This window comes from Sciurus carolinensis, chromosome X (genome assembly GCF_902686445.1).
Source record: "Sciurus carolinensis chromosome X, mSciCar1.2, whole genome shotgun sequence".
In the NCBI taxonomy this organism is placed as follows: Eukaryota; Metazoa; Chordata; class Mammalia; order Rodentia; family Sciuridae; genus Sciurus; species Sciurus carolinensis.
In genome coordinates, this window is record NC_062232.1 from 25,389,762 (window position 1) to 25,417,099 (window position 27,338).

A 27,338-nucleotide genomic window follows, 5' to 3' on the forward strand; every position below is an offset into this window, starting at 1 on the left:
CTGAAGACCAGGGGTGATATGGTAACTTCCAAAGAAAGGCTTTTAAATGAATTTGTCTACTACTGCCATATTTTTATTCTCAAATATTTTTGCTCTTCTCTTACAGGTGGAATTATTAAAAATAATATACTGGAAAGCACTTGATGGTTCTGACAAAGTACAAAATGTTTAAAATTGGGTTTAATGATAAAAATACTTCAAAACTCCCCCCACTGTAAAAATTTCTGTCATACTTTTGAGTCCAAATATCAAATCAAAACAAATACTTCTGATACTCAGTTTTTGTTCTACAGATTTTGTCTTTTTGTGTGAGCATAAATTTTACCACTGGATTCAGGAAGAAGATGAGTAATTTTTTCAAAGTAAACAAAGAACTAGCAGGAGGTTCAAAGTTCACCATATGGCATTGTCATTCAAAGTACTTACATCAAAATCAATGAAAAGTGATTCCAATCTTGTTCTGAGTGTAATTTGTAGTAGAGAGGATATTGGGGGAAAAGTATACGGAAAAGAGAGCTTAGGAAAATATGTAGACAGATATGCCACAAAGACAGGAGAAATAATCAAATTATAAAACCTAATTTTGACAAAATGATAGAAATTCCATATGGAATGAACTAAAGAAGGTAGAAGCATCATCCAGTATGAACATCCATTACTGAAGTGAGAATCATTTTACAACATACTTTCTTGGAGCTTACCTGGTCTTGCATTATAGAAAGAGGGAATACAATGGTAAACATGACATGGTCAGTGGCCTCAAGAAGTTTACATTCTGATAGGGAAGAGATGGGAAAAAAATACACGTTTCAAATAATTTTAGAGAATGGTAACAGCAATAAAGAAAAATATAATCAGGTAAAAAACTTAAGAATAGTTGTACGTTAGGCTAGGGTCTATTAAAAATGAGTTCATTATGAATGCTTGGTCAAGATTTTTAAGGTTAGAAAAAGGGGGTTGTGCCTAGAGACTAAATAACATGTGATTGAATGATGAATGGATAGCAGAAGAAATCAGGGAGGAAATAAAAAATACTTAGAGGTAAAGGAGAACACCGATATATCAAAATCTCTGGGATACTATGAAGGCAATGCTAAGGTGAAATTTCATTGCATTCAGTTCATTCATTAAAAGAATAAAAGTCAACAAGCAAATGATCTAACATTACATCTCAAAGCCCTAGAAAAAGAACAAATCAACACCAAAGGCAGCAGAACACAGGAAACAAAATCAGAGCTGAAATCAGTAAAATTAAAACAAAAGAAATAATTCATATCATTAACTAAATGAAAAGTGGGCTCTTTGAAAAAATAAATGAAAGTGATAAACCCTTAGGTACACTAATGAAGAGAGAGAGAAAACTCAAATTACTAAAATTCACGATGGACACTACTGAAATACAGAAGACAATTAGAAACTGTTTGAAAATTCATACTCAAATAAAATAGAAAATCTCGAAGACATTGACAAATTTTTAGAGATATATGATATACCAAAACTAAATCAGGAGGACATGCACAATTTAAACAGATCAATTTCAAGCAATGAAATAGAAGACACCATCAAAAGCATACCAAGAAAGAAAAGACCATGACCAGATGAATTCTCAACTGAGTTCCACAAGACCTTCAAAGAAGGATTAATGCCAATACTCTTCAAATTATTCCATGAAATATAAAAGGAAGGAACCCTTCCACACTCATTCTATGAGGCTAATATCACCCTGACACCAAAATCAGACAAAGACACATCAAGGAAAAAAATTTCAGACCAATATCCCTGATGAACAAAGATGCAAAAATTCTTAATAAAAAACTGACAAATTGCATACAAAAACACATTAAAGATTCAGTGTACCACAATCAAATGAGGTTCATCCCAGGAATGCAAGGCTGGTTCAACATACAGAAATCAATAATCATAATTCATCACATCAATAGACTTAAAGACAAGAATCATATGATCATCTCAATAGATGCAGAAAAAGCATTTGACAAAATACAGCACCTCTTCATGTTCAAAACACTAAAAAACTAGGGATAGTAGGAACATACCTCAACATTGTAAAAGCTATCTATGCTAAGCCCAAGGCCAAAATCATTCTCAATGGGGAAAAATTGAAAGCACTCCTCCTAAAAACTGGACCAAGACAGGGAAGCCCTCTGTCACCACTTCTATTCAATATAGTACTGGAAACTCTGGCCAGAGCAATCGGACATACCTCCTCTCTCACTACCACTACTCATCCCACTCCCCTTTGACTCTCTTGTTTACAGAAGACTAACCCTGGTTCACGAGCTCCTTCTCTGTACAGAGTCTTATCTAATTGTCCTGTGTAATTTCAGAAACTTGATAAGGAACAATACCCAGGGTAGGGACATATGATCAAGTATCTCACTCTGATGGAATAAAGTAACTACTCTCCCCCAAAGTTATTAGCTGATAGCTTTAAAGGTCACCTCCAGCAGCTCCACATAAACCCAACTCAGGTGTTTCCTCATTTGAGATGCCTCCCATGTGCGAGTTGTATTTCTTTGTTTAAAGAAAGAAAGAAATTGTCACTTTATTCTATCCTCCACTGACTATAGATCTCATTCTTTGCATCCATGATAAAAAGAACAAATACCTCCCTGTTGTGTCTCAAAAATATTTAGGAGGGAAAAAAAATCAACTGAACTTAATGATGGTTATTCAGGAGAAATGAGGTTGAGAGGGTATCAAGAATGACACCAGAGGTTTGGTTACTAGTGATGCTACAAGAACTGAAAAAAGGAGGTATTAACAGAAAAAGTTCATTTTTTCATGACAGAAGATTAATTTACTTTTAAGACATCTAAGTGGAACTGCAGGCTAGGCAATGACATTTGCAATTATGTCAGGAAACTTTTTCATGTTATGGCTGTCTCCTTTCTTGGTCCCTTTCATTTTTCCCATTTTTGTCTTTAGGTTCCCTGAAAACAGAGCCCGGTCAAAGACTTGACATAGGTAGTTTTTTTTGGGAGCTGATCCCCAGGAAGCAAGAATGAAGAACTAAAACACACAGAGGAAGAAGAAATTCCAATCAAATATGCATTATCAAGGTCACTACTATGGAAAATTGAGGCTGGATTTTTCCAGAACCTTTCTATATTCACAAGAAGTGTAGAGAAAGCTTCCCTGAGTTGCCTTCCTAAAAGAATCCTAGTTAAAATTGTCTCAGGGCCTCCTATTGCCATTGGCTTAATGCTCACTCACCACTGGTTCCAAGCTGGGTTAACTCACAAAACTTCTGGGTTCCTGGCATGTCAGAGAAATCCTTCAGACAGTAGGTGAAATATAGGAGTCCTTCCCCTGACATGGGATGCTGTCAGTTAAAGACAAATCTGAATGAATGTAAGAGTGTCCACTGTAGATACAATCACAACCAGTGGTGGGTCAAGGACATGTCACTGAAGGCATCAGAAGCATCTGTTACAATTGTGATGATGATGTTTTGGAAGAATTTTTCCTTTAACAGTGAGATTTAGATTTTTCTTACCTATAGATGATTGCATAGAACACATACATAAGTTTAAAGAATAATTATAATGTGTCCATGTGATTGGTAGGTCCCTCTTTCACTCTTAACACTCTCAAGGCTTTCATGTTAAATGATATGGTAATACAAAACTACATTCTTTCTCTCCTACATAGTGTAGCTGTGTGATCCTTTCAAAATACAACCTTGATGACAGGACTTTGCTTAAAATGCTCCACTGCCTTCTTGCTGTTCTAAAAATATGTAATACCACCTCAATCAAGATATAAGGTATTTCCAAAACTTGAGAATTTGCCCCTGTGCCCCAATAACACAATCTCCTCTGTGTCCATAGAGATAAATGTTCTCCTGAATTCTCTCCCTTTACTTGGTACCTATTGATCCCTCCAGTTTAGATGCTATGGTTCATTACTTCAGCCAATCCTGTAGCTGTTATTGGCTGTTCTCTCTCTCTCTCTCTCTCTCTCTCTCTCTATCTGTGTTCGCATGTGTGTGTGTGTGTGTATAATCCTGGAATGGAACCCAGGGCCACACACATGTTGGCCAGAACTCTATCTCTGAGCTACATCCCCATCCCCTGACTGTACTTTATAGGTATTATTAATTCCATTGCATCAATATGCTTTCATATCATCTGCCTGGCAAAACAACCATGGAGAAATCTTATTCTCTAATCCCTCTATCCTTTCTATACCTATGTTGAAAGAAACTTCTTGAAAGTCTGGCTTCATTCTTCTATTGGTTTTCTGTTTCTGAATATGGCTATTCCTTCCCAGTCTCTTTTGCCTCACTTTTCTCTGGATGTTACATTTAGGAATTCATCAGGGTTCTGGCCTACACCCTCTTTTCTTCACATTCTTTATACACTTGCCAGGTGATCTCACTGGTACAAATTCACTGATGTTTTATCATATATGCTGATAACTGTGACATCCATACTTTTAGTCTAAACTTTTCTCCTGACTCATGTGACTAGTCTACTTAGTGGTCTTGTAAACATTTTAAAACCAGTATGTCTAAAATTGAACTCATGGTGCCTCTGATTCCTATAGTAGTTCATGTTTTCGTAATTTCCACTATCATCTACCCAGTTTTTCAAGTCAGGAATGCAAGTATTTATTTGAGTTATTGATCTCTCTTCCCTCTGTTTCCAGTCAATTACTAGCTCCTGTTGTTTCTATGTTAAAGAGTCTCCTGAATCTGTTGCACTTTGTTTCCATTCCCTCTCTTACTTCCCTAGTTCAGGTGGTCATTGTCTCCCAAGTGAATTGTTACAGCCTTCATTGTAGCTCCGATCCAGTCCCTTCTCTATTGTTTAGCTAAAGCATCCCTCTAAAATCCAAATACAGTCATTGCACCTCTTAAATGGCTCTTAGTTTTCCCTTAAATAGAATGTGATTGATCTCTCTAGCATGCCTTAAAAAGCAATCTGAGAACATACCTGCATTTTCAGGCTTAGCCATTCCCTCCTCCTGATATATCTTTCCTCACCCACTTATGATCCCAATTCAATACTTCAGCTATACTGGTATAATTTAGGAAGTACCAGGTTCCTTTTCATCTCCAACATTTACTTGTACTGTTTTTTTTTTTTTCTGGTTTGAATACTCTCCTCCTACTTGTTTGCTTAGGAACACCTACTCACCTTTAGAATCTCATCTTCAAAGTATCATTTTGCAGAAAGCTTTCATTGACATTCCTCTATTACACCATTCCAGATTGGGTAAATTAAATTCTCCTGTTTTTTTCATACTGTTTTATATGCTAGTATTTGTCATATATAGTTACTTAATATTTGTACTTTTTGTGAGTCCAAGAATCATCTTTATCTTGATATTAATATTATATTCCTAGCATCTAGCACAAAGAGGGACCCTGATTAAGTTTCCAAAGATATTTTCATATTAGCATACTGTCAAATTAAAGTAGCAAATACATAACTCCAAATTGAAAAAGAAACTTCACCATTAAGTAAAAGAGTGTATTGGAAATGACTTCTCATCTCACCAGTGGTGATGACATCTGCTGCTTCTAACCATATAGTTTGTCTCTTTCCCACTAGTTCTTAATTTAAGTATTACTCAATTGAGGTGGCATTATCACAGCTCTTTTCTGTTGATCTATGATGCTACTGAGAGAGATCATTCCACCTTTGGGAAGTGTGTTAACAAAGTTCAAAGAAAGCTCAGATGTGATGTATAGTATTGTCATCTCTAGAACTATGAGCAGTAATTAAATTCACATGATATAGAAATGATTACCTCTATGCAGGTATATAGCGTGTTGCTTTGATAATTAAATATATGGGACTTGTTTCCATAAGGGTAAGAAAAGCTAAATTTTGCTATCTTCTTTTTGTATTTTTGTTGCTGAGAAAGAAAAATGTTCTCCAAAGTGAGGAAAAATGTTTTAGCTTAAGTCCATTTAAATTATTACTATTTATGTTTTTACAAGTGCTAGCACTTTCTTAAGAGTTGTACCAAAAGGTGTGTCATCTCTTCATTCTTACCATGAGTGGATTTAAAATTTCTATCCTAAGCTAGATAAATAATATTCTTGTTTCTGAGTAAGAATTTTAAAAACACTGTGGGTAAGGAATACTTTTCTCCATAGGAGAAGCCTTAAAGATATCAGAGAAACAAAATAAAACAATTAGAGAAATATACTCAATAATTTATATTACTTTTACTAGATAATATGAATCTATCAGTAAGTATTTCTCTAAAGTAGGGGCCAAATCTGTCAAATGACCTGTTATGGTTTGAATGAGTTGTCCCTGAAAAGCTCAGGAGGCAATGTAGCAATGATCAGAGGTGAAATGATTAGATTATGAGAGCTGTAACCTAATCATTAGGTTAATTCGTTTGATGGATTAATATTTGAAAGGTCTACTATACTAGGTGATTACTATAAGCAGGTAGGGTGTGACTAGAAGAGGTAAGTCACTGGAGCTGTGCCTTTGGGGTTTATATTTTGGTCTCTGGCAGCTCACTTGCTCTCTCTCTCTCTGCTTCTTGGCTGCCATGAGCTTAACAGTTTTCTCCACTATGATGTTCTGCCTCAACTTAGGCCCAGAGTAAAAGAATAAGCCAATTATTGACTGACACCTCTGAAAAGCCCCAAAATAAACTCTTCCTCCTCTAAGTTGTTCTTGTAAATTGTTTTGGTCACTGTGATGAAAAGCTGACTAACACACCACCTATTTTTGTAAATAAATTTTATTGAAATACAGCTGTAGTTGATTTAATAGGTGTCCATGACTGCTTTTGCATTTTAGTAGTAATGTTTAATGACTTTGATGGGTACTTTCTGACCTGGAAAGCCAAATGTATTTACTATTTGTTTCTCTCCATAAAAATAAAAAGACTGCAAACTTCTGATCTAAAAGTTTTTTGAAGTGATTTACATTATTAAGTTATATCACTTGCTGAAACAGTGAGTTCAATAAATTAATTACTCTATAAATGAGGATTTTTTTATTTTCCTCAAATTACATCATATAGTCTTCAAAAGACATCCTCTAATCACAGTGTGCTCTAATTTGATAAATGAATTTCTATTCTCACTACTGTAGTTAAAAGAACAATGGGCTAGAAATAAAAGAAAAACTTCTGTCTCAAGACTCCTCTTATTCAGTTTCTCCTTCTGCAGCAAAATGATAATCTTCATTCTTCAGAAATATTTTTGATATCAAAATAGATAATATGTACATGTAAAGAATTTTATTTATAATCATATAGATTTTGGTGCTTTGTTTTTTTCCCTTAATTTCTGGTTTTCTAACTATAGTCATAACTTCTCTTAGTTGATATTCAGTGTGGAAGTCTGACTAACCTTCTTATTCATTTAGCTATTCTGCCATGTCCAATTTATTCCTTGAGTATGCATCTCTCTTAGCATGGCTTACTACTAACCTCATTTTGTCTGCCCCCTCAGGTCTGTTCATGCATCCATCTTAATCCACTTACATCTGCTGCCTCAGTTCACAATGGTTTTACTATACTGTTTCAGATTTATCCAGATAAGAAAAATATATTCCAGTCCATGCTTAGGCAGGACACCGGCTAGTTGAAAGGTTAGCAATTTCCATTTTGATGAGTTCCAACACTGCTGTTAACTTTGCTCTCCTTTATTTTCACAGAAATTTCAGTATCACCTAGACCAGTAGCTTTTTGTATCTTTTAAGCACACAATCCCTTCATCAAGTGAAATTCATGTGAAGTATAAAACTGGGGAGGGCCGCTGGCTGGTTGAAATTGGAGATGGGAGGCAAAGGTATGGGGATGTTTTGGAGGAACAGCTACCTGTCAGGGCTGAAGGACAGGCTTTCCAGAAGAGATGGTTTGTATGCTTGACTGGATGAAGTCCCAACAATATACATTTCTATGATTTCATGCTGTAGTAGACAATGTGGTCCACTTATTCACCACAGTTACTGAACAAAGAAAACGCTAGGGAGTACTTTGGAAAATCAGGTCTGAACACAGGAGAGTTTACCAAAGGGGTTGTGCAGGTCGTTAAGAAGAGATTGAATCAAGTACTGTTTAAATATATCTCTTTAATTGATTTCGAATTATATCAGGACACTGGACTATGGTACCTTTTACTATTTTCCAGATCTATTTTTTATAATTCTGCTGCTGTACTGGCTGTTTGACCTTGGACTGACAGATATAAAACTGGAAGAATAAATAAAGCTAAATAGTAACACTGTGGGAAAATCAGGCCTATCATCTCACTGTCTTTTTCCATCCTGATGAGCTCTTATCTTCCATGGAAAGAAAAAAAAAAGGAAAGAAATAAAAGAAACTACATATTTCTTTTTATGGAAATCACTTCCACAGCTCTGAGGTTAGCATTAAACTTCAAGAGTGCTACTACGTAAGACCTAAATCCACCAACATAGCTTTAGTGTAAGATTTGGATGTCATGACAGAGAGGAGGATCAGGAGAGAGTACTGTTGTTGAATTTTATTTTAAAAACATGCTCGAAAGCATGAACAATATGGTAGACTTAAGTCTATAATGTATGGAGCTTGTATTCATAGTCTGTGTGAAAAAGACCCAGAGTGTTGAACATAAAGGGCAAAGACAGGCACGAACTTTAGAAAGATATGAGTTCAGGGCCATGCTGTGCCTACTTAATATCTGAGTATCTGGGGATAACAATTTTCTCTAGGCTCTAGTTTCCTCCTATGGTAAACAAATAAAAATAATGTGACACCTATCTTGTAAGGGGTTGTAAGGATCAACAGAACAATGCATAAAGAATATTTAGCAAAATGCCTGCTATAAAGCAAAGGCATTAACTCATGTTAGCTCTAAGACAAATATTAGATATATTTGGGTCAATGCAAAAGTCGAGGGAATAACTGAAATGAAAGCATGCATTATTTTTGAAAACAGCTAAGATATGCCTATGTATTACTGGAATAGAAGCAGACTGTGAGACCTTAGAGACAGTCTAACTGAGTTAAACACAAAGTGACAATGTTGTTTTGCCTGATTTACATCAGACCTTTGTTGTTAAAGCACAATTTCTTCAATATGCTCAATACGAAGCATTTATTCATCCAGATAATAGATACAAATTCATGCATTCAAATGTTCCTTGGAGTCAGAGATCAAGATGGAAATCCCCAGAATCATAGAGATTTGTGTCTATAAAGTTGCTTATTATATTCACATTCAAGGATGTTGGAAGGGGTAGTGTCAGCTTTTTAACCAGAATCTTTTCATTACTTCTCCCTGTTGGGGTTGCAGCACATGCTGTGAGTGACCTCCAGAGATTCCTCAAGCTGTATGCAGACAGCAAATTGAATCTGAAAGCTTTATTAGACAAGTTTGTCTTTCAGCTGGTGGGAGTGGATGTCAGCTGTATTAGAAAAAATAAAATTTCTTGTGAAACTGGGTCCTGACCTTGAAAAATATCTCAAATCAAAGTGCACAATTCAATTCTGAGTTATGTCCTTATTTTTTAAACACAGAATGCAGGTTGAAAAAAGAAAGGCATATTTTACCTAGAGAAGTAGGAATCAGCAGGAAAAATAATAAAATTTCTTTTTTGATTATGCTGGACTAAATAAGCAAATATGATTGTCATAGAGTAAAAAAGTAGCTAATAATCAAGCAAATCACCCACTCATTTCAATATGAGAAGGAAAACTACCTTCTCCACATATAACCCATATTGAGTGTTACATAAAGTTCATTTATATCTTTGATTCATAAATTTTTCTGACAATAAAGAATGATTCAGAGAAACAAAGGTGACAATAAATATTGGATACTTTGTTTTATTTCAACATTGTTTCCTACATTCATAGCGGCATGTTATTTAGTTTATCCTTGTAAAAGCTGCAAAACAGTAATTTATTTTTTTGGGGGGGGCATGATACTTATTCCAAAAGCAGGATTTGAAGACATTATTTTTACTTTTTTCTATGGAGGTCTATGTTGTAATTTAGGCACTGGCAGAGTCAGTGCTATTAGCAATTTTACCTATATATGATACCTAGATTAAAAGTCTATCTAATGCATTCATCATGGATTTGCAAACACCATGGAAATGAGATTGAAATGAATTTTCTTAAAAATATGAAGATGATAGAATAATAAACTGCATAAATTTTAAGAGGAAGAGAGCATGAAAGGCAGAGGTTCTCAAATTGGGTATCAAGACACAGTTGAGAAAAAAAAAGTTGATGAATGAGATGAGGGTGAAATCTGACCTGATAATTTCCATCAAATCAATTAATATTCCTATTTGATGAGTATATAGTTTTTTAAAAATAGGAGTTACCATTTAGATTGTGAAGATAAGCCTACTTTCAGCTACATGTCACCAGAAAATAAAAAACCAAGTTGAGATATTTAAGAACATTGATGAGCACTGAAATCAAACTTGGGAGATGTGGGACTGGGTTCAGATTCTGCCACCTAACAGTTAGAAAAGCATATAATCACTTAATTATCCTGGTATTATAATTACATGGGAAGGATGATTTATTTGACCCAATTCTAAAATAAATGTACTTGTTCATTTGGTCAAAGTATGTTACTTGAATGTCTACTATGTGCAGGTCTTTAAATAAAAATTGGATATACATAGGAGCAGAATAGAAATGTAGAAAAAGGGTCTATAGATTTAGTAATGTGACTGAGTTTTGAGTAGACCTATAATTATAGAACAAAGTCCAACTCTGAAGCCCACATTAGAAAAACCATATGGCAAACAAAGCTGGGAGGGCAGGGGGCCCTAATTTTTAAAACATTTGAGAAACAGCTTTTCTATTGACAGGTCATGAGGATTTACCTGATTTATGCTAGAAAAGGAAAGCTTGAAGGAAGATTAAATAACAGACTTTAGAGAATGAATGAGCATTGCCTGCATGAACAGTCAGCAGAAATGTTCTATTCTTACTTAAAAACATTGATTTAGCCAGTAACTGAAATTTGGATTAGGCAGTTGAAAGTCAAGTATAACAGCAGTGGTGGAACTCTACCTGCTCTTCATTAAGGAGAGAGTAGGCGGTTAGCCTTCTGAAGATTGCTTCTGAGAGAAGGAGCTTTTACCAGAGATAGTGGGGAAGAATGAATGACCTCTCAAATGCCTTTCAGACTACAATCTTAAAATCTACAATTTAAGTGTAAAACTGCTACAATTTCCTTTTGGAATCCTCTTTCTTTGAAGGTAAAGTTATATTCAATTTTAAAAATCTTCAGTGAAGTTTCAGGAAACATTAGGAATACATGCTGAAACCTTCTGCAGTGAACTATAGAACACCTATTCTTGTGAACTTGTTGAAGTAGTTCCAATTTTCCGTGATGATATGACAATTGATATTATCATATGTAGTGATTTTAAGCGAAGGTCCTTTTTTGCAGGAAGTTACATAGCTTTAAGAGGGTTAAGGTAATTTTACTGTAATCAACACTTTATTTCTGTTAAAATCGAAGACATGGGTAATTGAAAAACTCTAATGATCAGAATGCTTTATTTAGCCATTGGTGTTAGTCTTCTCCCCTACCCTCAAACTTCCAGGAATGCTTCCAACAAGCATTAGAAGTGATGGATTAGAGCTTCTCTTTCTTTGCCAGTTCAGACCCCAAAGCCCAACTAGTAACCAAGCAATAAAACTGCCTAAAGGTTAAGAGAGGGAGAAGAAAGGGAACTTCATTATCACAAAATGAGTAATTAACATGGAAAAATCTGGAGCTTTCAGAGTCTATCATGGTCCAGGATGTTAACAATTATGCCATTATTGTGCCTTTCCTACTAACCAGGGAACATTGTTGAAGAAACTGGCTCTGAACCAGGACACCACCACTCCCTCCACAACTCCCTAAGGAGAAAGATTCCTTTCTGATAAATGGGAGCAATACTGAGACCTCACAGGCAGGGCTTACTATGGTCATTTCTCTTTGTACAGAGTGACACATCTCATTATACTTCCAATACTTTCACCTAGCAGATGCATACAAATATGTTTTTTTAATTAGGTATTAATGCCAAGAGTTGGAAAATCTCTGTAGTTGCTTCAGGCCTCAAAATAACCTGGAAATGGTCTAAAATTGAGTGGCACTACCTCTTCCTAGGTGTCTGAGAGGGATCTCTATGCAAGAAGGGAATATGAATGTGTGAACTAATTGACAACTTTCTTCTCTTATGATCATTGCAGATGAATGAAGGCCATTTTCAAAATAATAATTTTCTCATAATTAAAGCCAAACAAATAAATAGTAGTATGCCAAGACTGCATCTAAACTGCAATTAACCTCATGCTTTTCTTAAACTGTCTAGATATTTAAAATAACTTTGAAATGGCATTGGGATGCTTTATTCAACTCTGGTAAGTGGAATTCAAATAATAAATGTAAAAATAACCTTCTGTGTATTTGATATTTAATTTAAATATAGCCTTCAAATTCAAATGAAGATAAATAAATCACTGCTTGAGATAGAGTACTGATTATAGTATATAAACTTTGCAATCACAGAGACTTAACTTTGAATGTCCACTCTGCTTACTTGCTTTGTAAACTTGGACCAATTATTCATTCTTTATGACTCCATTTTCTCATCTGTGCAATGGAAATCACTACAAAACTCATTCAAAATGTATAATTGTGACACTGATTCTAATACCTGTTGTTTTAATTTAGGCTCACCTTGAACAGAAATAGACCTTGAGACAGTTTTCAGTAATTTAACTGACAGGTGGTTTCAGAAAGTCATAGTAGAGGAGGAGGGAAATGAATAGAATAGGTATGCTGATTTTAAGTCCTTTGGGTATAGGTTAAGGAGTGGGATAGCTGGGTCAAATGGTGGTTCCATTCCAAGTTTTCTAAGGAATCTCCACACTGCTTTCCAGAGTGGCTTCACTAATTTGCAACCCTACCAGCAATGTATGAGTGTACCTTTGTCCCCACATTCTCTCCAACACCTATTGTTGCCTGTATTCTTGATAATCGCCAGTCTAATTGGGGTGAGATGGAATCTTAGTGTAGTTTTGATTTGCATTTCTCTTATTACTAGAGATGTTGAACATTTTTCGTATATCTGTTGATTGCTTGTAGATCTTAAAATCAGCATACTACAGTGATGCAGTCACATCAATGTTCATAACTGCTCAATTCACAATAACAAGATTGTGGAACCAACCTAGATGCCCTTCAATAGATGAATGAATAAAGAATCTGTGGTATATATACACAATGGAATATTACTCAGCCATAAAGAAAAATAAAATTATGGCATTTGCAGGTAAATGGATGAAGCTGGAGAAAATCATGCTAAGTGAGATAAGCCAATCCCTAAAAACCAAAGAACAAATGATCTTACTGATAAGTGGATGGTAATACATAATGGGGAGTGGGAGGGAGGCAGGAATGGAGGAAGGATGGACTATATAGAGGAAAAAGAGGGGTGGAAGGGGTGGGGGAAGGAAATATAATAGAATGAGTCAAACATCGTTGCCCTATGAAAAGGTATGATTACACAAATGGTATGCCTCTACTTCATGTACAACCAGAGAAACAAGTTGTACCTCATTTGTTTACAATAAAAAAAGAAAAATAAATAAATAAAATATCTATTATAAAATGTTAATCATAAAAACGAATAGGTTAGAACCTTATACAGGACATGCAAACAAGAAGGTTATTACTGCAGGCAACAGAAGCTCAGGTCACTGGAGACTTTTGGTGTGAAACTTCACACCTCAAAGGTTTCCTACTCAAGGGAGGGAAGGAGATTGGATATTTATCCACCAACTTTCCTCCATTGGTGATCAATTGCTGTTCCCTCCTCAGCACTTACAACCTTTTCTATAAGTAGGCAACCTTTTTTTTTCTGTCCATAGAAAGCACCCAGGCAAATTAGAGGTAGTTGTTGCTAGAAGCCTTAGGTTTTCGGGAAGGCTAAGTGCTAAGGGAATTTGGATAGATCTCTAAAGACCAAATCTGACCTACCTACTCTGTTTCTGTATATAAAGTATTATTGGAACAGGGACAATGTCCCTTTATTTATGTACTGTCTATGGTATGGCTAGTTTTAGTACACAATGGCAGAGTTGATTGTGTGACCCATAAAGCTTAAAGTATTTATCATTTGACCCTTTACAGAAAGAGCATGTTGATCCCTTATTTAGTTCATAGAGCAACTGAGATTAGAAAGTAGGATTCTTGACCTCTAATGCTGTAGTTCCCTACTTACCCTTGAGACTTGCTCTCTTTCCAAAATTAATTATAGGAAGAGATGGTTTACCAGTGTTTAATCAACTAGAAACTTCTATCAACTGGAACTTCTGTATGTCTCTATGCAAATGGTCAATTCATTTTCATAGCTATTACTCTGAGACATTTGAATCAATATTCTGATTTGGAATATTCATATTACATATGTTCTATATACAATTTTGTTCAAAAATGCTAAATGGGGCTCTACAGAACATGAGTGTTCTCAGGTCCAGCACTGTGTGGATAAGAAAGGATTCAAATTGACATTTACAACCAGATGTGTTGGCTCTTTGCCTCCATCTGTCATGTAGGCCTTCAGACCCAGGCAAAGTCCTGTCTAGCTAAATGTTTATTATCTTATCTAGAGAAACTTCATATGACTATCTTCTCACAATTCTTGGCTGGGCAAATACTGCCTAGTTCATTTGCTATCCACTGCCTTGAACTTCCAAATTACAAGACTCTTGATGGGGGAAGGCAGGGAGTAAAGGTGCTGAAATAACAAGTAGTTCCCTATGACATTCATAGCACTGGATCCCACTGGAATCCCATTCAGGTGCATACAGCAGTAGAGATGAATTCCTTCTTCCCTACCTTCAATAGACCCATGGCAGGAGTTTTCAAAGTGTAGTACCTGTGTCAGCAGCATCAACATCCTGGGAACTTTTTAGAGTTGCAAATTTTACCCCACATCTACTAAATTAGAAACTCTAGGCTTGAAGCCTAACAATCTTGCTCTAATCAGAAATGGGTGGTTTTAATGGATGGTAAAATTTGAAAATCACTGACAGAGTATTGGGTGCAGACCAACACTTCTGTGTCCACTTTTCCTTCCTTCCCCCAATGTAGTGGTTTGTGTATAAAGAGAGCTATCATAAAGCCTCCTGTCCTAGTAGTCCCTGCATGCCCTTTTCAATGTGACACTGCAGTTCTACTTTCATGAAATGAAGTCATTTCTCATCCCCTGGAATCTGGCTGACCTTTCAACTTGCTTTGACCAATGGAATGTAGCAGAAGTGATGTATAAATTTCAAAGATAAACATCAAGAAGTATTCCACCATCCTCCTCTTGGAAGGCTGCCCTGAAAACATTATATAACAAAGCCAGAGTCTAGCCTACTGGAGGATGAGAGGCCTTGTGAAGGACTGAGGTTCTCTAGCCAAGAGCTGTCAGATATCTGAATGTGGGTACTTTAGACCATTTAGATCCTGTTCAGTTGCCAGATAATGGCATTCACATAGATAACACCAATCAGGATCATCAGATTAACTATCCAGCTAATCACAGCAAAAATTGCAGATCTACAGAATTATGAGCAAGTAATAATTCTAAATCATTAAGTTTTGGGGTGGTTTTATGCAACAATATATAATTGTTACACCCAGTTATCCAAGGGACAATAATTGCAGAAGTTTGTTTCCAGCATTCCCATTGTCCTGCAATTAACAATTTAAACAATTTATACAGCTCTGGCAGGACTACTGTATCGTATTATATAATTTAGGTAAATAGTCACAAGGGAGCTTGGTTTAGTGTTTTTCAAAAGTCACACTGGTTCTCAGTGTCCACACAAACAAAAGAAAAATATTAAACTGGATGATAATTTCAATGATTACTCCAAGTTCAGAGATCTATTCTTCTAAGAAATTCGTAATAAATTGATTTCTTCTACTCCTTAAGTAGAAAAAACAAACATATCACTTTTACTACCCATACATCCAAGAGTGAGTTAAATTAAATTAACTACTGGCTACCTGCCTCTGTATCTGGAATTTCCATTAGGTTCTTGAACAGAGAGATAGCACAAGTCACAGCAATAAAACAAAACAAAATGCTGGCTTTGGAACGGACACACTTGGATTGGGAACCTGGTTCTCTTTCTTTCCAGTTGTATGTCCTTAATCTAGCTATTCCCTTCTAAACTTTGGGTTACTTTACTTAACACTTAAAAAGCTGTGTATAGCCATATGTACTTTGCAATTACTTTTGAGAAGAAAGAACAAACGTAAAAGAAGTTATGCATGCAACAGTAGGAGCACAATAGAAAGACATTATGATAAATTATAAATTCTACTGTATTTTAATATAGTACATGAAATAATCATCATATATCAGAACCATACTACAAATTAGAGTTTTATATTGTATTTATTTCAGATTAATTTTGTGTCACAAAGTCAGGAATGCAAACAATTCTTAAGTCTGATGTTTAAACAAACATATGGAAGAAGAAAGTCTTATTTGAATAAAAGCAGCTTGGGTTCTGACTCCCTGTTGATTCTTTTCATTCAACATTTTTGTGTTTAACATTTTGACTTTATGCCCAGCTCTGTGTCAGTTTGCCCCTGCTTTTCAGAAAATTCCCTTTTATTTTTTGTTCTTCTCCAGCTCTGGCCACAACTCCACCAACTATCAACAATATCTTGGAACTGAGAACACACCCAGACTCTTCTACTGGTAGCAACATGGAGTGGTGGGAAGGCAAGAAACCATCTGCTAGAGTCTCACTGGTCTCCTTGATATTCCTTCATCTTCCTACTACTTCAGTGTCTTTGCTCTGGCTGTTCTCTCTCTGCTTGGAATCTTTTATGAAGATGTACACATGTCTCACTGCTTCACTTACATGACCTTTCTGAGGTTCTCAAATGTTCTCTTAATACAAGTAACTTACCTGACCACACTTTAGACAATTATTCCCTCAACCTGCTCCCTTTCCTTCTTATCCTGATTTCTTGTTCTTTATAACTGTTTCTCAAATTTTAGTGTGCACACAAATTGCCTGGGGACTCTATTAAAATGCAGATTGTGATTCAGTAGGTCTGAGGTGCCTTAGTCTGCTGTCCATTACATAGAAGTGACTCTATTAAACACTGGAGTGGATGAAATATATATGTTGCTGGAAATCAAAATGGAACTTTATATTTTCCATTACAAACACCAGCGTTACATTTAGGGATATTACATGTTAACCAGATTTCTGTGCTCTGGCTTTTGAACCTTGCTACCATGTGGATAGTGGCTTAAAGGAGGGCATAAGCCCCTAAGTTTAGAATTCAACAAGTTTATAAAAAAAAAAATCACTGGAGCACAATATCTTCACAGGATTACAGAGTCTGAGGCCCAAAATACCAGAGACAACTAGAGAACAAACACCAATAAATTATATAGGGACAAACTGCATATGTGCTGAGAGAACCAAAAATAACAGCTCATAAAAAGGAATAAACCTGACATAATTAGTTGAATATAAACCCTGATATAGCAATTTTAGTATCCCAGGTTGAAGAAAAAACATAATGCTTGCACATCTTTTCAAGTATCCAGTGTCATTAAGTGAACCTCTGATGACTGCTGAGAAACCCCAGGGGGCACATGAGATGTGCTGTCCCCAGTTTGTATGGCCTCTTTTAATCTAAGCACTATTCATGCCTTCTATTGAATTATGATTATGCCACCCTGACTGTGATCCTTTCAGTTGAGTATATTTCTACTTGATATAAAATAAAAATCAACTTCACCTAAAGAACCAGTCACCATGCTTTCATGGTGACTTCAATTATTTGATCTTCGGAAAGTAAACAAGGCAAAACAATAACAACAAAACACCCAAACATGTTTTTTGGTTCTGCCTAATTATAGAATTGATACAGCAAATAATTTTTCTGGCTTCTTTCCTGAGACTCAAAGCCAATACTAAGATTGCCTTGAGATTTTATGTATACGTTCTATTAACAATTCAATAGGAAGTGAAATAAAATGAACTTGATATTTGCAGGAAAAACAAAAGTTAAAGCTCTAGATAAATGAAGAAATTTTCTCAAGTTGGCTTGTGGTAGTCATAGCTTAGTTTTTCTTTTTTTTTTTTTTTTGAAACAAATATGGGAGAGCTCTTAAAATTGTTTTCAGCCAGGTGTGGTGGCACACGCCTCTACTCCCAGTGGCTGGGGAGGCTGAGGCAGGAGGATCACAAGTTTGATACCAGTCTTATCAACTTAGTGAGGCCCTAAGCAACATAGCCATATCCATTCTTGGATGCTAGGCATATTGGTTGTTCATCATTTTTTCTGTCTAGAAATTGCTTCTAGCCTCAGAAGAGTGTTTTTCCAAGTTTTCCCACTGCTTACAGGAGCAATGACTATGACTGGATCAGGAATACATAGTTGAGGCCTCTCCCTGCAATTCAGGTCAGCTCTACAAAGCCAGCCTAGAGTTAAGGCTCCTGCAGAACCAGATGAATTTTCTGTTAAAGCCACATCACGTTTCAGTCTTTCCTATTCTTTTCTATCCTCCTCTCTTATAATTCTATCTTCAGAGAATGCTCCTCAATAAACCATGCCATGCAACAAGTGAATCAGAGTCAATTTCCAAAGTACCTACCCTATGACCTTTTGCATAGCAAATAGCACCAAGATTTATCCCTATCTGCAGAATCAGAAAATAATTTTCCCTTTCACTCAGGGATCACCTCATAGTCATGCTTTTGAGCAAATACTAAAGCAAAAGAGAATGGAATGCAGTATACTTACAGGCTCCAATAGTGGTCAGACCAGGAGCAAGGTCAGGCTGCTTGGTCCTCAGCTCTTGAAGTAAATGGTTTACTGCTTCCCACTCAGAACTCAGATCTTCCAGCTTCTTCTTTAATAGAAAAGCACATATTATTTGATTTGTTATTTGATTAACACATTGACAATAACTTAATTCCTGAAGTTAATTCATTTTGTGAATATATTATTGGATTTCTATTATATTTTACTTCTAAATTAACTCTTCTGGGTATATTTCCCTTCAATGGAATTATAATTATTTTAGCCAACTACCCTACAAATATTTATCGATTGCTGCATATAAAGTCTTCCTCCAGGCAAGATTTTAGTTTTAAAAAAGTAGAGTGCAAACATTAGTAAAAAACAAAACAAACAAAAAACAATCCTCTCTCAGCACTTGGATTGACTCTTTTAAATAATATCTAGGGGGACAGTGTGCTAGAATTATTCAGAGAACTTTTTAAAAAGTCCTAATGCACAAAATCAATTTTATCAGAATTTCTAGGAGGAAGAAGCTGTTGTAGACATGAGGATATACCACTTAGAGATCCTGCAAGAGAATGCTATTGTCCTAGAAGGTAGAAATGACATAGGAAGGCATCCTTCAGCTGTGAGTCCCTTCAGAGACATTCCCAGCTGCTAGAGAGCTGAGTCCTCCAAGCACATACTCTCACCTTAATGATGACGATCAAAGTGAGGGTATAAAGGTGTGGCCAATTTGGCTCAAATCAGTCCAAGTTTGAAAGGTCATTTCAGCTGCAGAACTTCCAATGGTGTCAGCCAACTGTGTACGGCCAGTGGCATGTTGGTATATGTACAAGTGGTTCTCTGATTGATTTTAGTGTTTGTGTTTTTCTGGTATAAATACTCCCATTGTGATCAATTTAAAATTACTAATATAATGTCAAATGACTCACAAAATGCCTGAAAACTTAATAATAGCTCTCCTGAGCTAACACAGGCTGGCTCCAGCACACCACTGGGCGGACAAAAGGTAAGTTATAGCCACTAGAATATGAGTGGAAGTGATATCTGTCAGTTCTGGGCTGAGACTTTTACAAAATAGAGTCACACGTCTAGACTCTTTTTTCCCTTTCTATTAACTGGAAGCAGAAGACATTAAAGGTCCTAGGACAAACCTTCTCAAGAATTGGGGATGGGTATTAAGTCCTAATTCCCTAGAGCAGTTGTTCTCCTACTTGAGAATCAACAGAATTGCTTGGAGGCCTTGTTAAAAACACTGATGGCTTGGTTCCAATTCCAGAATTTTGGATTCAGTAGGGCTTGGATGGGGCCCAAGACTTTACATTTTTAATAGTTTTCCAGATACATTTTTAACAGTTTTCCAGATGATCCTGAAGTTGATTGTTCATGACCAATGCCTAAGGTTTCCATTATACCTAATGAGTCACCTAAGCATCTTCAATGTACTGGTTATGTAGCAGCATCTTTAGAAAAATAACAAAATAGGACTTCATATCATTTGCAATACAACTTAATTCTCTTGGGAAACATTAGTTGAGAAAAGCTGCCAAGGCAATGGCAACGCCAAAAGACGGATGGAACCTTGGTTTCTATAATAACACAGACAGGAAAGCTGCTTGAATAGGGACACATACACTGTCATTTGAGCAAGAAAATACTTCTGCTGTATTTTTCAGTGACTGAAATTTTTAGTTAGAACTAGCAAACCTTTCTAATACAGTATACACTTAAAAACGTCACCAGTGCACTGAGCATTAATAGCAGTGATTTTATATAGCTATAAATAACTATGCTTATTTTGTAGGAAATACAAATAATTTTATTGACACTGGATGTGGTCAAAATGAATTACAGAAACTGCATCTCTAGTCTGAAGTTTCAGAGTTGGAAGTGCCAGAAATTACAAATTCTTTACAGAGGTGTTGAGTAAATAGGCATGATAATGAACCCAACCTAACAACTGGAATGTTTTATACATGTTGTGGTTTAGTGCTAATGATTAATTTAGTGCCAATCACTTCAATAAAAACATTCATTCATTTATTTATTATAGAAAATAAATGCTCAGCTTCTCCTCTGTCCCAGTCTTTGTGCCGGTTACTAAGTTTACAAAATGAAGATGATCACTAAGCATTCACGATCTTCTGGAGAAAATAGACATGTAAGAAAATTACAGTTGAGTTGTGGTGGAATAAAAATGATTTCAACAAGATACACTTGGGGGGACAGTTTAACTCAGCCTCAAGAGATCAATAGATTACTTAAACTGCTAACATATGAATTGGTTTTGAGAGATGACTAGGGTTTGTTCATAAAGGTGACTTATTTTTTAAGAAATGTGACTTTAGGGGATCAGGTGGAAAGAACAAATTGCTAACAGAGGAAAGAACATTTCCAAAAGCACAGAGACAAAAACCACGGAGTCTTTTCATGAAAATGCAGTTTGTCCTGGTTATCTGGACCAGAGTTTATAAGGAATGATATGTAACTGCTAGTCCAGATCCAATGACAATTTATTAAGGTCTTATAATATGAGGTTATCAGATTCTCTTCTAAAACCAGTGAGTAGATGGAGGTGTTTATTGTAGAGAAGTGATGTTATAAGATTTGTGTTTTTTAGCATGCAGTCTTTATCAGAAGGAAGCAGAGACATGAGTTGGGAAACTAATGTGGTAATAGGAGTGAGAAGTGGTCTGGATCTGACCAAAGGCTTTGACCATACAGAGAAAGGTGAAGGGGTGTGTGTATGTGTGTGTGTGCATGATTTTTATCTGAGAGGTGCTAAAGAGAAACTTTCTAACAAGATGCTTTTTTAAGTTCATCCTTTCAGTGTGTCTTTCCAGTTAGATTATGTGCCCTTTATCTATTCCTTGTTTGGTATCCCCTTTGTACCAAATCTGGAGCTTCTTAATAATGTTTGTTCAGTAAATATTTCTGATTTAAATCCAATTAAATAAATATGGCTATTTGAATGTAAGAAAAGAGAGTTAACTGTATGTTCCTCTACAATGTGAATTACAGAATACTTAAACTATCTCTTATAAATTTTCCAGGTGCATAATAATTTTAATAGGCTTTTATAATTCTTAATCAGACTGTATTTGAATTAATCTCCTATGCCATGGATTATGTGGCAGCTAAGTGAAAAACAAAACTCATATAAAGCAGAAAGCTACAGCTTCAGTGGAGTCTGGTTATTACCAAGAAGAAACATGGACATATGTTAAAAAATAAAAACCAACAATACCCTACTGATCATATTCTCATATCAATGTATGCCAGAAAAATTTTACTCAGTTTCCTAATGGCACAAGGAAATACAAGAAAGTTTGTTGGGACATTGTGGGGAATGGAGGCCAACATAGGTGTATGCTAAGGGGGTAGAAAACAATATGATGGATACATGCTAAAGAATGGTATGTAACAGTTAAACTCAACAAACTAGTTAGCTATAGAGTAATGTGGATGGATCTTTAAAACTCAGCAATGAGTTTTTAAAAAGCTAAGAAAAGATTTATAGTATAATACAGTTTTATAAATTTAAAATATACTTATAAATGATGCTGCATGTTTTAAAGAGATAAAGCAGGAAAGAATGTGGTAATAGATATATTGTCACATTTTAGTAATTCCATGTATTGGTTGTCAAACACAACCATTAAACATTAAATTGTATAAATCTAAAATTAAATAAACTATTAAAACAAAGGCAACATAGCTGGGCATGTTGGCACATGCTTGTAATCTGAGCGGCTCAGGAGGCTGAGGCAGGAGGAAGGTGAGTTCAAAGCCAGTCTCAGCAACTTAGTGAGGCCTAAGCAACTTAGCAGGAACCTGTCTCAAAATTAAAAATAAAAATGGCTGGGGATGTGGCTCAGTGGGTAAGCACCCCTGGGTTCAATTCCTGATTAAAAAAAAATACCCAAAGGCAACAAATACTAAAAATTCATCACTTCCTAATTAAACTATCATCTATACTCTTGAAGTTATTTATGTCTAAGGTGCCTGCTGTCATGTAAAATTAGAGCTCTTAATATTTTTTTCTCAGAATGCATGTTGTTAAATATTTATTAGCATATCAATGAATATACTTATTTTTATACCTTAAAAAGTCAGGTTTGAACCCAAATGTAAACAAAAAACGTCTCTGATCAGTATGGAAAACTACAATTGAAGAACATGACATGTGAAAGATATCATCCAATCCTGACATCAGAGCCCAAACATTAAGAATTAAATAATGTAAAAAGGCTAGCGAATAATGTATTTGGTTTCTTGGTTTCCCTGAGAAGTTTCAGTAATTTCACAAGGACAGAATATTCAGAGGAACTAGAAGTAACCATGCTGATATCAGAACACAATAATAAATAATAGAGCCAAGACAATAAAAATTAAAGTTTATAACTAAGATGTAGTAATCATGGTCATTTAATGAAGAGATGACAGTTCAACATATGGTTAACATATGGTACTCTGATTCATGCATCATTTAAGTTAACAGGAAATCACCTGTACATTCTGAAGAAAGATGGAGGGAAAAAAGAAGAGGGAAAGGGAGGTAGGAAAGAAGAAGGGAGAAGAGAAGGATATTGAAATCAGAAATTGATTTAAATACTTCTGGAAGGTCTGCCAGCTCTTCTAATTAATAATCATATGACCCCAGAGAGAGTGGCAAAGAGAGATGAAAGTTTGCTGTTCTGATAGTTTGAGTTCTACTTTCTTCTCATTGTTTAAGTATCTTACTAAATTGAGTTTAATGTTAATATTTAAAGGTATATATTTATCTTATAAGCTCACTTCTAAAAGCAAATTGACCACTTCATTTGGGCCTCAACTGAATAAAGAATGATCTGCACTGATCTTCATCATGTCTGAAGTGCATCACTATATAACTAAACAGGGCAACTGATATTATAGTGACAACCCTGAAAATTAAGAAATTTCAAATTATATTGTAATTTAGGTCCTAAGTCTTGGATTTCAGTTCTAATTCATTACTGCTTATTGTGTGATCATTGGCAAATCAGATAGGTCACTCAGATTTACCATCCTTGAAATGTGGATATAATACTACCACCTAACTCATAACTTTGTTGGAAAAACTAAATGAGATGTTTTATGTGAAAAGAACTCTATGAACTGTAAAGTACTATAAAATTGTTGGTTAGATATTATGCATAGTTTAATGAAGCAAAACAGAAGATAGTCAATAAAATTTTTCATTAAAATATTTACAATAAAATATTTCAGTACTTAAAGGACAAGGTTTTGGTTATCTAGAAAATAACATTATATATATATATATATATATATATATATATTCAATTTTCCTTTTATTAATAAACTCTGAACAGTCTACCCATTTTTTCAAATGTTATCTTACCCACTGTTACTTCCAGACTGGCAAATTAGGGGTCACTGTAATTTCAAATGCAGAGGTAGGTTTTAAAAATTAAGTAGTATCCCTGTTGTTCCACAAAAGCCTAGGTTTCAAAGAGTCAACAAATGATTATTAGCAAATGAAATTAGTTATGAAAGGCTATAGTTTTTGATTTGGCTCATCACAAGATTGTTCTTGTAATTAAAAAATATGGTGTCTTCAAAACTTCAATTTGATTATATATCATGTGAGTTCTTTTTTGTTTTGTTTCACTTTGGTTTGTTCTTCTCTGGCATGTGCCCATATTTTCTATCACCTCATCTTTTCTATGAGGCTCTAAAATGCTTTTAGGTAGCAAACAATATTTGGCTGAAGCAACCAGTGCAGTGTTCTTCACATAATAAACTTTGAGCGATGTTCAATAAAAGTATATAAAAAGTAACAATTTGCAATGCCTGTTACTAATCCATGAGCAAATTAGAAAAAAATACATGTTTAAATTCCAAACTCTTTTAAATATAAAATCAGTGGGATGATAGTTATCATATCCTATTCTTGACTAGATTTCCCAAATTTTTGATCTTTGTATGGGCTAATTAAATTGCAGATTCCCTGCTTTCCTCAGCTGAGCTCTGAATTCAACAGTATGGATTCATATTTTACTCAAAGTGAGAAAATTACATAGAATTTATAAAATGGTAAATTTAATTTCATTATAGGTGAATTTTGCAGTTGTGCATTTTTTCCATACATACCTTAGCTTGGAAATGGTTGTTAAATGTTAAGACAATTATAACATATGACGTGAAATTTCTCCTTCATGAAAAGCAGAAATTAATTATAAGAAAAAGTGATTTCTGACTATAGATTTCCTTTTTAATTTAAAGTGAAATCCAGTTTTAAATTCTATTTGATTTTGGGATTTTTAAAATTTAAAAATAGGTGTTTCTTGCTCTGTGTCAATGCTTGGTATGTAATTATTATCTGCTGAACAAATAAAAGAATCTACCTATGACTGTACATTCACAGACATGCATGTGAACATTGTAATCGATACACCTGTTTATCTCTCTGCTTTTTAAAAATGCATTTAATAGAAGTGAGGACCAGTAAAATTCAAATTTTAAAATGCTTGCCTAGTTAGAGCATGAGCTACTGAGTAAGCCTAAATTGGGACTCTTCGCCCAAATATTTCCTCAGAAAAGAATTATCTCATAGTAGACTCTTTATCACATCTTCTATGTCTCGATGATTTTATTTTGAACAATATAGTTACATATTGGTGTGGAGTAATCACAAGAGATATGTTTGGGATGCTTATAGAAGCAACATGACAAGATTTGGTTAAACAAAAAAAGTGAAGAAAGTTGATAAGGCATTAGCAATTATTCCTAGTATATAACATCACATTCACCAGTGGTAGAGGTAAATAAGTTGTTTTTTTCTTTGATACTAAGCAGTGAACCCAGGGGGACTCTACCACTGAGCTGCATCCCCACACCATTTCATTTTATTTTGAAACAGGGTCTCAGTAAGTTCCCCAGGCTGGAATTACAAGTGTTGTGCAACTGTGCCTGTCAAGCCTGTAAAAAATCTTTCAAACATCATTTATAAAAGCAAATGAATAAGTTAGTCTTTTGGGGAAATCAAGAACACATATTTAAGAAAAAATGTAAAGGTCAGTTTTTCTAATACTTTGTGAATGGGTATTGAGGTTTGGGATAAAAATTCCAGGGACAGCATTGAGAGAATGATAAATGGCCTTACTCGTAGCTGACAGATAATTGGTCAACTGAAAAATCTCTCTCTCTCTCTCTCTCTCTATATATATATATATATATATATGTGTGTGTGTGTGTGTGTGTGTGTGTGTGTGTGTGTGTGTGTTCTCACTTAGAGAACATAAACCACAGAGAGACAAGGCCACATCATGATCATGTTTAGAACAATACAGAAACAAGGCCATTCTGCCATCACAGAAATGACTACTAATATGAGGCACTGCTGCTCCTTTAACAGTGACATTGTCTACCCCTGCTTTAATCCTCTTAATTTCTAGATAAAAGTTAAGATATCTCATCACCACATTGACTGTATTTCTTGGCAGCATCTATTCCAGACATGACTTCCACTTATCTAAGAATCACTTAGAATCACTCAGCCAACTGAACCCTCTAAGAGACTCTCTCTAAAGTCCTCTTACAGAGATGCCCCACAAACTCCCTGGAGTGCTTTCTCTTATTGTGCTACAATAAGCTAAATATTCCTAATTTTTTGATTTACAGGTATGTTCCTAGTAGTTTTTAGCTGGAGGGTTTTAACAGCATCATACGGGGTTTCCCACAGCACTATATTGTAAATAACTTAGAAGAAAGACTCTGAGTTCTAGAACTCTGGAATATACATATGAAGAGTTTGAATGAAATTATTTCATAAAATATAAATGTTGCAAAAATGATACTTGTAAATTAGCATGGTATTTTACTAAAGGTAAGGTTTGCAAATATGAAAGTACTATACAATTAAGAAGGTAAATATAATTAGACATTCAGCTGTCTTATCTATATCTCCAAAACCTATGTTGATAATTTTCTCAAAAGTCTATTATAAATTTTATCTTTAAATTAGGAAAATGGGACTATCTTCATGTTCATACTGTTCATAGATTGTGATTAGCATTTATTCCACCTCTTACAGTCTTTTTTTCTCAGATGTAGCACAAACTTGTGTTTTTTAAAAAATGAAATCTCCTACTCATGTATCAATAAATTATAAGATATCTCTAATATTGTTACCTTCTTACTATAAGTTTCCCAACTCTTTCTGTTGTTATGGTGCTTACTGGAAGAGTCAGTTACAATGGATTTGATCATTTGAATGGACAACTAATGTCTGTCATCTCTATTGATTTCTGATGTTATAAAAATATTGTACCAGTTTAAATGATATTATATCCATGATAGGTGACTTATAAAATCCAAATATTGTTATAATTTTAATATTTAATTGGGCAACATTTTGATCAACAGCACACCAACTCCAGATATTGGTATAATTGTAACAATATTTAAATGAGTAACATTTGAACCAATAAGACATCACTTGACCTGCTATACCATATATAAATCTTGACGTGTGATGATACACACTTCAGTTGTGAGTAACATGTTA

General features: G+C 35.0%; 1 protein-coding gene across 4 annotated transcripts in view; it reads right to left on the bottom strand.

The window, feature by feature from the left end:
• Positions 1 to 27,338, bottom strand: part of Dmd (dystrophin) — a 2,099,091-nt gene that overhangs the window by 683,874 nt on the left and 1,387,879 nt on the right. For 3 of the 4 annotated variants that reach the window (XM_047536256.1, XM_047536254.1, XM_047536257.1), the window contains exon 50: positions 18,785 to 18,893. In XM_047536256.1, coding sequence (XP_047392212.1) covers positions 18,785 to 18,893 — 109 coding nt within the window. The remainder of the gene's footprint in view (positions 1 to 18,784; positions 18,894 to 27,338) is intronic. The other variant, XM_047536255.1, reaches the window with a different exon arrangement.